Consider the following 17,912-nt stretch of genomic DNA (forward strand, 5'->3'; position numbering starts at 1 on the left):
GGTTTTAGTACCTCGTAACGTGAGGGTCTCACTCGCATCTCCGTAGAAGTCTTGAAATAACGTTTCTGCCTTATTGTAAGACTTAAATAGTTTGGTTTAGCGATATGGTTGTTTGCGCTGTATTTCCCGAAGTTTAATCTCTCTCTCTTTCTCTTTTTTTTTTTTTTTTTTTTTTTTCCAGCGAACCTAAGGAATCAGTTCTAGGGAGGGTCTGGAGCGAGCCAATCCCGGTCCTCCCTAAAACTTAAATGGTCCTGTCCTTTTGGGGCTCACCTCTGTGATTTACGTCGCCTGCTTCCACTACTTGGCCAAACTTGTCTGGAAGCATTTTGACGCATTTGTAGCCTTAGCTCCTAAAAGCAATTCCACTTAGCCTGTCCAGTTAACACTTGTTGAGGGAATATTGTCGAATATTGCAAAGTTTGAGAAAGTTTGCATAGGTTTTTTCGTTTTAGCATTATATAGCAAACCCCCAAATTTATTTTACGCTTCATAGGTTTTTTTTTTTTTTTTTTAGTATCTCAAAACTGCATAATTTTTGGCCGTCTCCTAGTCGTCTGGGTAATTAATGTGGCGTCAACAATGACAGGGTATAGCTTTTCAAAGCTGGTGGAAGAAAGACGCGACTGCAGACTTGAGCCATTTTTATTTATATACATCTTGGTGCCTAAGTGTCGGTATTTTATCTTGTTTTTTTACTCAGGTAAAATGCAGTTTTCTGTCAATCCTGCTCCATTACTTTTCTATGTAAAAAGAAAGATTGATGGAGATGGACACTTGTAAACTTGATAAACATTTCACTGGCCTTGCTTGTTCCTTAACCTAATCAGTTCCACTGATCTTCTACCCAGAGCATACAGCACATTCTTTGAAAGGGGAAAAAAATCTTACCAAAAGTAAAGCAATATGAATTGATAATCTCATTAGAAATTCATTGATTTTTAATTAATCAAACATTAAGATCATGTTTCTACTTGAAAATACAATCATCTTTGAATTTGAGTGTGAGTTTGTTTGGTCTATGAATTAATCTTCTGTAACAGTGGCCACTGGTAGAACTTGCAAAGAAATTCCGTAATTGTAAAAATATATACTTGGTAAGCTATATCTTTCCCATAGGTAGTAATAACTATACAAAAAAATATGATTTTATAGAAATGCAAAAGAAAAACACAGGTGTATGTATCAAAAAGTTCAGGTTAGAAGGTTATTATGGAATTTGATGTACTAGACATCTCACTGTGATGGTAAATAGGTTAAAAAATTATCTATATATTAAAAAAATGGGCCAGAATAGTGGGAACGAATTAAAAATAAAATTGTCCTATGAAGTAAAAAAAAATATATGATTTTAAAAGGCAATAAAATTATAGAAATGTATACAATATTCTGGTATATCTATGGCAATATAATAAATGCCTAGTTGGGCCTATTAACATGTTAATCATCCTGGAAAAGTTTCATAAACCCAGACTCATAATAAATTATAATAGCTAAAGTAAATTGCACTAGATTATCCTTCTTTTAAAAAGCTCTGTTGAATCTATAGAATTATATTAACCACCTTAAAGTTTTATATAGACAAATAGAGCTCAGTGACCCACTTACGTAGTTCATGGATCTATGAATTACCTATGTTGAATGCAAATTTTATATTTATATCAGAACCTGGGTTTTGTGTTGTTTTCAAAACAAACCATAGATTTCTTTGGATTCATGAAAAGATCTAGGACCCAGGAAAGGTCTAGATAGAATCTCTATGCTGGTGGACACCCAGGGATGCCTTATTTGAGCAGTAGGGGTCACTGCTGCTCTTTATAATGACGGGAGGATTGACCCTCGTAAGGCTTTTCTCTTATGGTGAATAATTTATTAATGTAAATATGAAATCTCTGCAAAACCAATAGTGCAAATTTTAAGGAAGCTCTTCTCTTTATTACTTAATCTAGTTTTCTAACTCACCAGTATATGAGATCCCTTCATTCTCTTCAGATACTTTTGTCCTTTGCCCTGAAATAGTGAAAGGAGGTCACATGAATATAGATTTCAGTGTCCTTTTCATCTTTTCATCAGATTTTTTATTGAAAATGTTTTCTGATTTTATACTCATAAAAAGGTGGATTTTATTTCTTCTTGTTTCTCTCAGTTTAGAAGTTTAAATATATAATCTCTGTAGACACTACTCTCTTTACATACAATATTCTTTAGACTTGTTTGACACAATAGGTCCTTTTCCCCATGAATTTCAGATTTGTAGTTCTTCACTAATTCAAAAGGGAGAAAAGGTGGATGTTATCATTTCTTGTTTAATTTATAAGGTCAGAACCAGTTAAAAAGAATACTTGGATGTTTCTTCCAGGAGTTCAGTCTTCATTTATTACAATATTGAGAATGGGCCCAAATGCTGAGGGAGTGTTAGCAAGTGATTTCTAGTAACAGAGTTAAGAGGAAAGCTTCTGGGATCACCGGAAACGGTGAGGGAGCTATTCTGATCAATGCCTGCAAAGGCCTGGTACCTAATTAAGCTGCACTGTCAGTTATAAATATCTTAGCAAGGGGTGTATATGTGTGACAGAGAGAGAAGGGAAGTTGCTTATCACAGTTTATTCCTATTGTGTGAAGTCCCATCCAATGTCACAAAAACAAGTGCCAAATTGAATATGATCACGACTCATATTTTATCTTTTCTTGTGTTTCTATTTTGCAAAAATGTGAGTGTTTTTGCTTATAGTGGAAAAAAAATAGCAATGTGACATTTCCAGATTTCTCAGCTGAGTTCATATGTTAACATGTTTGATGATAATATTTACTTAATTATCTGTGTTCCCCAATAGACATATGGGTGAATATGGTGTGATACTCATTATCACACACCCAGTATTTGGATAACTTGCAACTGGTAAGACTTTCAGTGTTTGTTGAATGATTGAATAAGTAAGGTGTTAAGTTTTAGACACTTAAATGTGGGGATGGAAGGCACTGAGACCTTAATTTTGATGTGGGGTTGCAGGTAACAGATACTGTGTATCATTGTATGTGTATATTATGTGCTTATTCCTGAAAAGATGCACTATTTCAACAATTTAATCTTAACCTTTTCTGTATGAAAGGCAGAGAATTGCTTGTATGAGGACAGTCTTTCTGATCATTGTAAGTTTTATGAAAATGAATTATATTTAGGTATATCCACTATATTTAGGTAAGTTAGTACAAAATTTTATCTAGTTTATATAGTTCTGACATTAAACTAAAAGGTACTGATTTATTTGTAAAAATATATTCTTTTTTCAAAAATGGGTTTAGTTGGCAAAAAAACTTCTTGACATCCATAATGAAGAAGATAACGCATTTTGGTTGTTTCAATATTTTCTTACTATAATTTAGGCATTTTAAAGCTTTCTTTTAAAAGTAAACTATCAAAAACTAGCATTATTTTTATGGATAAACTTTAAAAACTTACCTTCATCACAAAACAAAAATTCCTGCTATCGCTATTATTATCCACACTTATTTTTTTCCTGAAAATATTAGTCACAGAGTTAGACAAAAAAGGAAATGTATGTGTAATATGGGAAATAATGAAGTAAAACTATCTGTATTTGCAAATGGTATGATCATATACCTAAACAAACAAACAAGAAATCAACTGGAAAAGCTGTTGGAAACAACAAGAGAATTCACTGAGAGCAGAGTACAAAGTAGTATAAAAAAATCAATAGCTTTCATATATACAGTTAAAATGTAATGGGGGAAATAATCTTATTTATAACAGCAATAAATGAAAATGTGCAAGACCTGAAAAATATTTAAGGGACAAACCACCCGAAAAAGATTTGAATCAAGGAAAATGGACAGTTATTCTTGCATTGGAAAAGTCAAAATTATAAATGTCTGCTATGCCATTAATCTAATCCCAAGGACATTTTATGGAAAATACTTTTAATTCAAGAAATAGTTATTAAATAATGAAAGATTTTTTAAATGAATGCTACTAAAACATTCCAAACAAAATTTAAATTTTTATTTTCTACAGATTTTACTGCTGGTATTATATACTTTAAGTATAAAAACCTTTAGTGATTTATTGCATTGTTTGAACACAGCTTTTCCTTCTAATGTGAAATGTATGCTTAAAAAATAGTTTGATTCCTAAAAATTTGATTTTAATTTAATTTTAATTCAGCAAACTCCAGAAGCCACTTCAGCTGAACTTACCAAAAGATAACAGGGGAATGGGTACTATTAGAAGGACATCAGGGGTCTCAAAAATTTGACAGAATAATCAAATGGTCAAGTTTAGAGGTTTTGATTACTTCTGCTGCCAAGGTTGGTAGGCTCTCTCTCTGGAATGCTGAAACAAATGTGACATCGGGTTAGTCAACCCAATTATTTGCTTATTTCCTTTGAAAACATTAAATTGGGGGAGAGAAGCTGATAGAGCTAGTTTAGGGAAGGAGTCTACCACCAGCTCAAGTGTCTAGCTAGAGGGTCAGGGTATCACTATGCTAATAGGACCACTGGATCACTATGCTTCAAGAGTTGTTCCAGGTGAAGGGATCAGCACTCTGAAGGGTATCCATTATAGCCTTGTGCTTTTGAGTATCAATGTGACAGGAGCCAGAAGAGCATCTCTGTCTTTTCTCTGGCTCTTATGATTGGCATGGGGTGAATAAAATGTGCTGGTTTTCCCCCTATTGCCATGCCGTATACCAGCTTCCTTCAGGAAAGCAAACTGATAAATTTCAAGTCAATAGAGGAAGACTCTGTACAAGGTACAATGTGGGCCCCCACTCTTCTTCCCTGCAATATGCTTTCCCATTGCAAATGACTAACCAATTACAAGTGTCATTGCAATATTGGTCTCAGGCTTGCCCACCAAAGCTCTGGTCCAAGTTAGCCTGCAGCTCTTGAGTATTAATTTCCTTTTGGATAGTGGTTCTCAAAATGTAGCTCAGAATAAAACAAGAAAAATAGAGACCAACAATGATTTAGTATAGTTTCTCAAATGCTATGGCTGTGTAGACAAAGAGAATTATTTTATTCATTTAATCATTTACTCTTTCATACATTCGTAAACTTGTTCCACAGATATTTATAAAATACCTACCATGTGTCAAGTATGTCACATAAACCATACAGTTATTCAAAGAATAACTGAATAAGTTTCAAGCCCAAAAGCCTTGTCCTTTCAAGTCCCTTTTCCCTCTGAAGGAGGGTTAGGTCCCTAAGTTACTATTCCCAAAGCCTCACCTTTCCATGACTTAGGCTCATTGCATGTTATTACAAGTAATTCTCATTTTCTGTTTCTGTAGACATAAAGCTTCATGATTAGAGGGCACATGTGTATCTTGTTCACCAAAATATCTTGGGCTCCTAGTGTACTACTTCCCACATAGTAAGTGCTTTATAAATATTCGATGAACACAAATTGCCTTGTGTTCTATAGACCAGGCCTGACATGAATTGTAGAGGTATCAACAAGTGCATTGACAATCAGTGCCCACACGGCTGCCCCTCATGCCAGAGAGCTGTTGGGCGGGACAGATCATCTGTAATCTCTGTCACTGATTTACTGCCCTTGACTTATGTAACAGTATCAGGATGGGAAGAACACTGCACTATTGACCTGAAAATATAACTGAACAAATAGTACTCCCTTCCTCCTCCACCAATAACATCAACATTTTAAAAAATTTAAGTATTTTTATAATCAATATCTGCAAATATATTTTTTTCTCTTTGAAAATAATGGTAGTTTACTTTGTAATATCAGGTACTTTAGAATGTTAGTGTAGCTGTATGTAACTTAGTAGGAAAAAATATCTAACAAGAACTGGAATTTAAAAACCTCGCAGTTATTATCACTGGATTAGTCATGCCTTTCCCATGAACAAGAATAGTCACACCCACACCCATATATCAAGGTGCAAATAAAGGCTAAGAATGAGTGAGCTGGTCTGAGACAGTATAGCCCCAAGACATGGGCTGGCCAAAATAACAACAACAACAAACAAAAAAAACAAAAACTACTGGTAAATTCTTTATGTTTATATTTTGTGGGGCAGTATGGCATAATGGGCGGAGAGCATGGACTATAGGCTCAGACAGTCCTGGGTCGAGTCCTGGTTCCTGTGTTTACTACCTGAATGCCTTGGCCGGTTTGCTTAACCTCTCAGAGCCTCAGTTTCATCATCCAGGAACTTAGTGGTTTTAAGAATTAAGTGCAATAAATGATTATCAGGAATTGGCTTGTGAGGCATGTTTCAGGGAAACGTAGTTCACTCATTCATTCTCCAATTTTTTATTGAATGCCTGTTATGTCAGTCTTGCTCTCAAATGTGTCCCCAGCGTCTAGCATACTACTGATCACATAGGAGGCTTTCAAGAACTATTTGTGAAATGAAATTAAGTCTCTGCTCCTATGGAACATAACATTCTAGTAGTTTCCATCCTCCACCTTCCTATTGATGATGGCAGGAATACCAGTTAGAGTAGAAAAAGGTGAGAATTTAAAAGCATTTTCATTTTAATGTTGTACAAGATTCTTTTAAATACAAGAAGAAACTTGAAAATCAACAAACTTCTGAAAATTAAATAATGGTTCTATTGTTAGTTTCAGTGCTTGAAAATGAAGTAGTAGTCTGATGATGTTACCTTAAAAGAAAAAAAAATGTTTTAGTCTTCTTATCAGATAGTCTTTTCAAATCAGCAAGAATCTGACATCATTAACACAAGACCCTGTACAGCTTACTAAAATGAGCTTTCTCTTAGTTACATTTCGAAGATAAATGTTCTTGCATCTTTTTTTAAATTAATACTCACATATATTTGCTTTTATGGTCAGATGTGTATTCTTCTAAGAAAAATTAAAACTAAGCTAGTCTTAAAATATGACATTTACTCAGTACTGATATAAGGTATACAAATTTGAAAAAATCCAGTGAGGTATTTTACTTAATTTAAACTCAATACTTTGCTTCTCTAAATTTGAGTTAAAAGAATTTGGGGATTCATTCTCTGCTGCTCAGAGAAGAAAGTAATTTAGTGGGTCTCATACCATTATCAAGAGTCTGCTTCCAAGCATGATTTATAGGAGAAGGGATTAAGATGTACAAATTTACATTATAAACTAAACCATGAGGATGCAAAGTACAGTGTAGGGAATAGAGTCGATAATATTGTAATGACTGTGTATGGTGACAAGTGGTTTCCTCAGTGAACATTTCCTAACATATATATAATTGTAGAATCACTATGTTGTACACCTGAAACTAATATAATATTGTATATCAACGCTATTTCATTTAAAAACATACTCTCCTGATTTAAACCTGGATAACCTGGTATCTTGCAAAGAATTATTTTTTAAATGTCACGAGAATGTTTTACTTTCTGTACTAAACACACACACACATACACATGCACACACAGAAAATGCTATAAAGCAGCACACTTTCTGGGATTTGTGTTGTTGACTTTGAGTTCCCCATTGATTCTTGTAGGAGTTGGTAATCCTGATTGCAACAAATAGATAAAAAGATGAGGCAGGGATTTTTTGGTTTACAGGAAATAATGTTAAGAAATGGACCAAGTAGTGTCTGAGCCTCTGTTTTTTTTTTTTATTTATTTTCAGCATAACCGAACTCATTGTTTTTGTACCACACCCAGTGCTCCATGCAATCCGTGCCCTCTCTAATACCCACCACCTGGTTCCCCCAACCTCCCACCCCCCCACCTCTTCAAACCCTTCAGATTGTTTTTCAGAGTCCATAGTCTCTCATTGTTCACCTCCCCTTCCAATTTCCCCCCTATTTGAAATAGATGTACGAAGGCTTTACTAATAGTGAAATAACATTGTCTTTATAAACAATATAATATACTATAAAATATATATAATGTAATATAAAAATAAAATTAATTATGTGTCCAGTCACAATAATAATGATTTTGATTTAGGAATCTGTGCTGTCTTATTTTAACAGTATTTGGAATTTTTTTGAACACTTATATTACTGAAGGACAAACTGTGGAAAGAAATGAGAAGTTGACATTTTTCTTTTGATATTTGTCTATCAGAGTATAAGGCATGAGTTATAAATTTCCTGTTTGGATTAAGATCTAAAAGAAAAGATAAATACATGGTGATATAACATTATTCTTAATATATTGGCCTCCTAAAGTTTAATTTTATGATTGCCTCAAAGCATAAACTTTTGTGCTATATTTTTTGTGAATGCACGGTTTTAGTGGATTCTTTGTGAGTAGGTCCAGAATTTTGTGCTTAGATGAGAAATGTTTATTTCTTCACACATTCCCTGTGAGCCTGAGCAGCATCTACACTAATTTACTGGAAAAGTGATACACATTTCTTTGAGGAATGTCCTAGTTTTCCCTCATATTGTCCAATTAAGAACTGTGGTGTTTCTAAATTCAGCCAACACAAGAGTAGTTGTATGACAAGTAAATAAGTCTTGCTGGGAATATGTTGCTTAAGTGATGAAATGGTTCAGCCAACAAGTGAACCAAAAGATTAAATATTAACTAAGGAAGGTACCATTTCTAAAGTGATATGTAACAAAGGACTCAGCTATATATAGGATTGAAGATCTCTCAGTGAAGTCCATAAGCAAAGGATGGCCTCTTGGAACATCCAAAAATTTAAAATCATGAAGAATCTATTATTGCTACTGTTGTGTGTTGTTATTGTTAAGTCACAAGATCAACTTTATGACTATTTGGTGATTATTTTAAGCTTATTATATTATTACTAATATTATTAATGTAAAATATAACAATGTAATCATATCAATATTTTAATGATGTTAACCTTGATTTTAGTTATGAAATTGAATTGTTAATCTCAGGGACCCATTTTATTTAAAGATGTTACATAGTATTTCTTGCATAAAAACAAAATAATAATTTCTTATTTTCTTGTTTCTTACCTTTGTTTTCCCAGGATGAAGGAGCTGCGGTAAGATTGTTTTTCTCACTTGTTATCCTAAGTACTGCGATTTTTATTTAATTATAGCAATATGTTATTACAATTATGAGGACAAATCTGAGAATTTTGCAGACTATAAAATAATGAAAAAGCAGTATTTTAAGAGAAAAAAAGCTGTGATGGATTACTCTTTGGTGAAGAAGAGTAATATATAGCTCCTGAAATTACTGGTACTTATGAATGAAAATTCTAAACCAATCTAAAAGCAGAATAGATCAAGTACAGTGATAGAAAATGAAATAATTGGGTTTCTTCAAGTGAGAAAATCTAAATCATAAGTAGTATTGTTATTATTAATAGTTATGAAACACATAGCTCAGTATAATTTATTCATTTGTGGAACAGTTTTACCTCAACTACTATCTTTGCTGATTTATTTGTCTTGGTTTGAAGATAACAAAAATACAGAAATGCATTTAGGGAGATAAATACTTAGAGGATTTTAATTTTATTCTTAAATGAATCATGATCAGATTTCTTGTCTGTAACATAGTCTGTCACATAGAAATTAGAGTATATAATAATACTTAAAGGAAGTGATTTGTTCAGATCATTTGTTGAATTTGAAGGGAACCTAAGTTGTTTTAATTATCAAACCATACAGATAAAAAGATGATTGTCTGGCTAATTGCATTAGGTAAGAAGAATGTAAAAAATGTGTAAGAGTAAACTTTTGTAAACACTTGGCTAAGCACTTTTACATTTCTACTTACCAGCTAATCCTTACAGAGATAGTTTACTAGTTTAGCTCCCAAATAGATTTTCTAGTTTTTTTTTTTAATTTCCCTAAGTGATCTTCATGAACCTAAATATCCATAGAATTTCTTTAAATATTTTTAATTTCCCTTTCTCTGGTAAAGCTAGACCATCAATACTACCTCTCTAATGGCACTATGAAATAGAAAGAAAATATTTTCTTCTATTATAATTTGATTTGCAATAAAAGGCAAGCCACATTTCATAAAATTTCTGGTAGAATAGACCAGGACCACATAAAATATATATATATATATTTTTTCCCCAAATCCTCACACATACCCCAATATTATAGTGGTTAAGTGGGGAGATCAGGAGCCAAATTGCCTGGATTGAAAGACTTGTATGTACATTCTCACTAAATGTTAAATATTATTATAACATAATGAATACATGATATTAAAATTCAAAATATAGTCATTGTATGACTTCTGGGCTCTCAGAATGGCTGGAGAGTTTAGCCTCTGCTTCACATCTAGTTATTTGTTAATTTGTAACTAGTGTAATTTTTAAAAAAGTGTGATTGCTGACCAAGGCCAAATGACAATGCAGTTAATCCCAGCCAACATTTTTGTATTGCACTGCATATTTTCTACTTCAGTATCTTTTAATATAGTACTTTTAAATTTAACAAATAATTTTAACCACATACCTTGAGAATTATTTTAGATAGGAGAAAATTATGCTGTTTGATAAAGAAATCATGTAGGAAATTTCAGGAGAATGGTTTAAGAAATAATTTTGTGGGTATAAAATAAGAATAAGATTGGAGGGGCGCCTGGGTGGCTCAGTGGGTTAAGCCTCTGTCTTCTGCTCAGGTCTTAATCTCAGGGTCCTGGGATCAAGCCCCACATCGAACCTCGCATCAGGCTCTCTGCTCAGCAGGGAGCCTGCTTCCCCTTCTCTCTCTGCCTGCCTCTCTATTTGTGATCTCTGTCTGTCAAATAAATAAATAAAAATCTAAAAAAAAAAGAATAAGATCAGAATTAGTAGCAGAGAAGCCTTTTGAACTGTAGTATCTATTATGTTTTATTGTATGTATTTATTATGTTTTATTGTAATAGAAATAGTGAGTATTTGCCATATACCAGGTGCTCTTCAGGGGGCATCACATGCAAAGTCGTTTAGCCCTTACAATCATTTTATACAGCAGATACAGTTATTATCCCTATTTTACAGATAAGGAAACTGGAGCACAGATATCAGAACTTGTACATGATCTTGTAACTAGTAAGTGGTCAAGATTTGAACCCAAGCAGCCTGGCTCCAGAGTACCTTATTCCTCTTCAAACATGCTAGAGTCAAAGATTGTCTTATTACAAATAAATCCCAAGTAAATTTCACTTTGAATAAATCTGTATTGCCTCTCAAATATTGTTATATAGGAGTTAGGCAAAATAATCAATTCATAAAAACTGAAAGTGGGAAAATAATGAACAATGGTTACAGGAATTTAGTAATCTGGGTGGCTTGAGAATATTTATTCATCCTGATAGTATAGATGCCTTACTATTTTATGTATTCCATTGTATAGGTATCAGGAATCTAAGGTCCTTACTATTCACAATCTGGTGCAGTTTTATTTTAAAGCTCTTTGTAAAAACAAAATAAAACAAAGACAAAAAAACAAAACAACTCCCTTTGGGACTATAGCTTTTCATGCAGTTTTTCTTTCTGTTGTTACTGAAGAGACCTAAGCAGCCTATTGATATACCAACAATGACTAGCCATTTGATGGACCTTAAGGAAACCATTAATCGTGTGATAACCTAAATTGTAATTTGAGTGTATTGGAATATTTACATGTCAAATCTCTGATAACACTTTACGTTTTATTTCTGCCTGGTTCCCTGAAGGCCACTGTGGATGCGCGTGGTCACCGGCCACGTGACAAGAAGAGGGAAGAGGCTCCCAGCCTGAGACCTGCTCCACCTCCCATCAGTGGAGGTGGCTATCAGCCTCGTCCAATCAGAAAAGCAGCAGGCCAAAAGAAAGTAGAAAGAAAGGCCCCTGATGCTGGGGGCTGTCTTCATGCTGACCCAGACCTGGTGGGTGCACTGATGTTTCTCATGATGATGGGTCTCCCATGCAGAGAATGCCTATCTTCCTCATGTTTGCTATCTTCCTAATGTTTCCTTGAATCACATCATCATTATTATTTTGCTTCCTTTTTTTTGGAAATAACTATAAAACTTGTTGGGGCTTGGGTTAAGAGTTCCTTCCCGGTCTCCTTTAGTCTGAGCCCAAGATTATAAAAATTGTTCTTAATTTTGTATTTTGCCCTCCTTGATTGTTCAGGTGGTAAAGTTTTCATAGTCCAGTTATATTTATTCTATGGTAAGGACTAATTTTAATCTACATAGGAATATGTTGAGGACTCTAGAATTTCTGGACTTACATACAGAAAATCAAATTACAAGTTTTTACTTTGGCTAATGATAATATTGAATTTTCACTGTTGTACTATTTTCACAAATACCCATAATCTGAATCCTTTATCTAATGCCTGCTATCTTCTTTGTTTGCAGGGAGTGTTGTGTCCTACAGGATGTCAGTTGCAAGATACTTTGGTAAAACAGGAAAGGCCAATCAGAAAAAGTATAGAAGAGTTAAATAACAATGTGGAGTCTGTGTCCCAGTCCTCTTCTAGCACCTTTCAGTATATAACTCTGCTAAAAGAGATGTGGAAAAATAGGCAGAAACAAATACTAGGTAGATATCCTGTGTTTTATGTTTGCTACTACTATAAAATTAGAACGTCTTGAACTGCCATGGGAATGTGTGATTCTGAGAAGATCAGCATTTCTAGATTAACCTAAATAGCATCCTACTGCTTTCAGTATGAGCCTGATTACCCTAAGGCTCTCACTTAGCCACCTTTACCTGCAGTTTGCCATATAAGCACTATTCAGCACTTCTTCTCAGCTAGGATCATTTTCAATGAAATATTTACCATGAGTCCTTGTTTTCATTCTGTAAGAAACTTGTGAATCAGAAGACAATATTTAGAGTCAAATTTAGCATTTATAGATTTAATACTTCTGGTTTTGAATATAAGAGGATAATCTATGATGTACTCAATTGTGTTGCAAATATCACTACCAAATCTCTGAATCTTGATATCTGAATCTTGAGTGCTATTGGCTGGGTGGTTAGGAATCAGCTAGTGAGTAAGCGTGGCATAGACATCTCAGTGAGTAGCTTATCCTAATTTGGACATTTTTAAAGGTATCATGACACTCTTCTTGTAAATTTCAAGTCTCTACTATACTCTTATGAGATGAGTAAGTAAATCAAGTGTATCCAATCCATACGATGTTGAACTTCTGATATGGAAGGCCTAAACACTGCTTTCTCCTCTTTTCCTCACCAGAGAAATAAAGAACATTTTGTATTTATTATTAGGCATAATTTTGGCTTATACCTAAGGTAAATTACTAGTATAGTAGCTAGACTTTATGTTAACTTGTAGATGTCAAGGGTGAAATGATTTTCTCTCGTACAACTACATATCATGATTGCCAGACAGTAGCTCTGTGTCTATTAACTTATTCTCAGAAAAAGTCACAACTGTATGGTTGAATACTTGTATTTTTTTAATTGGAGAAAATGCTTACCATTCCTTCATAATTTAATTCTTCCAGATAATGAAAATGCAATAAATGAGTACTCCTCAGAGCTGGAAAAGCACCAATTATATATAGATGAAACTGTGAATAGCAATGTCCCAACTAACCTTCGTGTGCTCCGTTCAATCCTGGAAAACTTGAGAAGCAAAATACAAAAATTAGAATCAGATGTCTCTGCTCAGATGGAATACTGCCGCACCCCATGCACAGTCAGTTGCAATATTCCTGTGGTGTCTGGCAAAGGTAAGTAGTTAATAAACATATTTCTAGAGGGTTCTAGAACAAATAGTCTCTAAAAATAAGAGAACTTCAAAAAGCTTAGTGGCTCTTCCCCAACCAACCCTAATGACAAGAGAGCACATCATGAAGATATCCCTAGCCTGCTGTGTTCTGACTTAGCCTAATGTATTTGCCAGTTTTTGATGAATAGTATATAATGTAATGATGGCGAGAGCTCCACCTGGCTAATGCACATTTTTGCTTGGTTAGGTGGCAGAAGCACGGCGGGGGAGGAGGGGTATAGGAGTTTCTCCATCCCTTGTGTTCTGGCAGGTTATATATATCCTAGGACATAAAAGGTGAAGAAGGGCTTGTTTCAACCCCTTGGGAAATAGAACTCAAAACTGAGTCTGATTTTCAGTAATAAGATGATTCAGTTTCTATAATTTATTCTCAAAAGTCTAGAATAAAACATTCCTCAGTAACCTGTGTTATAAAATTGATGACTAAAGACCAAGGAGTTATGTTGTAGTTCCCTGAATATATGTTATCTTATGTTTGCAGAATGTGAGGAAATTATCAGGAAGGGAGGTGAAACATCTGAAATGTATCTCATTCAGCCTCTCAGTTCTATCACACCATACAGAGTATACTGTGATATGACTACAGAGAGTGGAGGTAAGTATTTGATAGTTGTTCACCTATTATGCTGTAATTATTTTGATACCATAGAATGCCAAGAAATAAGATCCAGCTTTAACATACCAACAATGAGCCATTTGACTTGGAACTTAACCTGATATTTTAACAGTTATAAAATATCTGTGATTCATAGTTTGGGGTAAGATAAAGCACTTGAGGTCTCTAAAGACTTTAAGTTTTCCTTTCATATTTATTTCCTTATTGTATCCATTTTGAAGCACCAAATAAATTACTTAGAGCATAAAATAAATTAAATAGGTGAGAAATTCATACATTCTTTCCAAAGTGAGATTATTTGTTATTGGTTAATATGTGCCTTTTTTTTCCTTTCAACCAAAGGATGGACAGTAATTCAGAACCGTCAAGATGGTAGTGTTGACTTTGGCAGGAAATGGGATCCGTATAAAAAAGGATTTGGAAATATTGCAACCAATGCTGATGGGAAAAAATACTGTGGTCTGCCAGGTAAAAACTGGGAATACAAAATAAATCATCATGTTGAAAATTTTTTTTTATTTCCATTTAAAAACCATAGTGCTGGGAGTCTGTTTTTAGGAGGCTAAGAAGAGTTTATAAAAAGATTGTAAAAATGAAAGATAAGGGAAGGAAGACTGTTTTTAATTTCCAAAGGTGCTACTTTTGATGAGGTTTTATTTTATTTTTCCTTTAGGGGAGTATTGGCTTGGAAATGATAAAATTAGCCAGCTTACCAACATAGGACCCACGGAACTTTTGATCGAAATGGAAGACTGGAAAGGCGACAAGGTGAAGGCCCTTTATGGAGGATTCACTGTACAGAATGAAGCCAACAAATACCAACTGTCCGTGAGCAAATATAAGGGAACAGCTGGCAATGCACTCATAGAAGGAGCTTCTCAACTGGTTGGAGAGAATCAAACTATGACCATTCACAACAGCATGTACTTCAGCACGTACGACAGGGACAATGATGGCTGGTATGTATGATGTCTTTGCTTTAAAAGCCACCACGAATGTTGTGATTGGGATCCTTAATGGGAGCTCATGTTATTGATAACTATCATTTTTTAGGTGCTTCCTGGGCCTTAGCCACCATACTAAGCTCTTCATGTGTTACTCTAAACCATTTCTTCTGTAAGGTTGTCATTATTATCCTTACTTGACAGATGAAGTTTAAAGAGACAAAGTAACTTACTCAAAGTCATACAACAATAAAAGATGGACCTGGAACTAGAGCACAGTTAACCTTCTGAGTAGTGAGCATTTAGATAAGTTTCTCTAGCTGTATATCCTAATGTGTATATTGGGACCTTAATTTTGTTTTCCAGGGTTCTCTAATACTAAGGGAGCTAAAATGTGACATGTCGGTTTAAAGAAACAAATGCAGAGGAACTTGTCACCAGGCCCAGTTCTCTCTCTTTCTTGCTATAGGGCAGAGAAGGCCTTTTGTGTTTTAATTTGATTTTACTTAGAAAACCAGAGTGAAAGAATACTGTGCACAGCACTCTTCTGTGGGTATTTTGCAAAGAATAAACTCAACAGTACTGCAGTTCTAACAACCCCAAACATTTCCTTTCAGGATAACTGCAGATCCCAGAAAACAGTGTTCTAAAGAAGATGGTGGTGGATGGTGGTATAATAGATGTCATGCAGCCAATCCAAATGGCAGATACTACTGGGGTGGACATTACAGCTGGGACATGGCAAAACATGGCACAGATGATGGAGTGGTATGGATGAATTGGAAGGGGTCCTGGTATTCAATGAAGAAGATGTCTATGAAGATCAGACCCTTCTTCCCACGGCAATAACCCCCAAAACATAAATTTTTATTCTTCTATATGTAACACATTTTTGTATATTATGTCATTGGAATATTCTTTCACACATTATATCCCTCTAAAACTATCAAAAGGTTGTGATTGTGACTTTTTGGGAAAAGTTTAGGCTAAATGATATTAAAAATGGCACATGAGTTTCTTTTGTATTATTCATTTGTATTATCTCATTGAGAACCAACTGAAACAATAATTGTGGACAGTTTCATAATTTCAGTTTCAGTTGATTTTAGAAAGTTTCAAATTAATTCCTCAAAAGAGGAATTTTCTGTCCTTGTTCAAAAGTCCGCTTTAAAGGTTGTTTATTTATGTAAGATCTGTCACATACACACAAATCTTTCGAAAAGGTTTATTAATTAAACCAGTCTCTATTACAATAAATTAACATATTCTTATTTTGTAATCTATATGACCAATGAGTTAAGCTTTAAACTTGTGAGAAAAGAGGAATAATCACAACTTTAAGTAGCTAATAAAATGGCACTGGACATATGAAGATTCAAAATCTCACTCTGTACCATGGGAAAACCACTACTCTGTCATTTAGCTAGACTTTGGGATCAGAAATCTCAGTAGGACAATGAGGGTCCAGTCTTCATCATTTGTTTTTTTAGAGAGGAAGAGTGGGGTAGAAACAGCAGTTGCCTATTGCCCCTGGAAGTTAAGCCTATTGACTTCAATTGGATTTTTGTCTTTTCCATGATAACACCAAAACTAAAGTAAAAGTGGGTTTTCTGTTCTTCCTACTTCGCCCCAAGTAATGTGTATATCAATTCAATATTTCCTTTCTCTTCTGTTCTCCCATCATTTCACTCCTACTGCCCTGGGCAACCCTATACCCCCAGACTCTCCTTCCCTAATGTAGCATCATTGCCACTGATTTTCATAGAAACGTAGTGTCTCAAAACTCATCCTCTTACCCTTGCATCTGAGCAGAGGTTATTAATTTCTATCATAGAAATGCTGTCACTCTCTTAATTCCTCATTAAATCCAACTTCAATTGTTACCTTATTTCCCTGCCATAATTTCTGTCTCGCCCTTACCTATACTCAGTTAATCTGCCATCACATATATGGTCCTAAAAATTGGACATTCTGACCGAGTTAGCTTCCTGTTTAATGGGAGCTTTTGTTACCTAAATCCTAAAATCCAGCTTCCTTAACTGGGAGTGAAATGATTTGCTAGTTGGTCCCAACAATGTCTCCTGCCCCCTTCACTACACATCTACATTCTTGTCACAGTAAATTTTCCACCATTCTGGAGAAGGTTAGGCCCTTTTATATGATGCTTCCATTGTTAATAACATCTTTCCCCCAACACTATCTGACAAATTACTGTTCATTTTTAAGCCTCAGTTTAAAAGCAATTTCTCTGTTTTACATACCTATCTCCTTTACTAATGATGAGCTCTTACTCATCTTTGATTCCAGAATTATCAGCCGGCCAGTAAATGTGTTTTTCATAAGTTGATAAATATTGGATGACTAAATCCAGTGATTATCAACATCTTAGAAACACCTCTCTTCTTTTGTGTAGAACCCATTTTCCAATAAAGTCACACACAGAAACTTAACACACAAAATACCTGTAAGTAGAACATATGCAGCAAGACTGAGTATAGCAGAGGCACCTGGGGTGGCTCAGATGGTTAAGCCTCTGCATTTGGCTCAGGTCATAATCTTAGGGTCCTGGGATGGAGCCCCATATCAGGGCTTTCCGCTCAGCGGTGAGTCTGCTTCTTCCTCTCCCTCTGTGATTTCTCTTGCTTTTGCTCTTTCTAAAAT

General features: G+C 34.6%; 1 protein-coding gene across 1 annotated transcript; it reads left to right on the forward strand.

Moving 5' to 3' along the window:
- The first annotated feature begins 8,609 nt into the window (after positions 1-8,609).
- Positions 8,610-16,267, forward strand: FGB (fibrinogen beta chain). Its single transcript, XM_032862624.1, has 8 exons — positions 8,610-8,727; positions 11,585-11,808; positions 12,289-12,472; positions 13,405-13,632; positions 14,173-14,286; positions 14,650-14,775; positions 14,981-15,266; positions 15,869-16,267. Exons 1-8 carry the CDS (start codon positions 8,634-8,636, stop codon positions 16,098-16,100), a joined length of 1,488 nt encoding a protein of 495 aa, XP_032718515.1. The 5' UTR covers positions 8,610-8,633; the 3' UTR covers positions 16,101-16,267.
- Positions 16,268-17,912: the final 1,645 nt, after the last annotated feature.

This window comes from Lontra canadensis, unplaced genomic scaffold (assembly GCF_010015895.1).
Source record: "Lontra canadensis isolate GAN:19392208 unplaced genomic scaffold, GSC_riverotter_1.0 scaffold1, whole genome shotgun sequence".
NCBI classification, from domain to species: Eukaryota; Metazoa; Chordata; class Mammalia; order Carnivora; family Mustelidae; genus Lontra; species Lontra canadensis.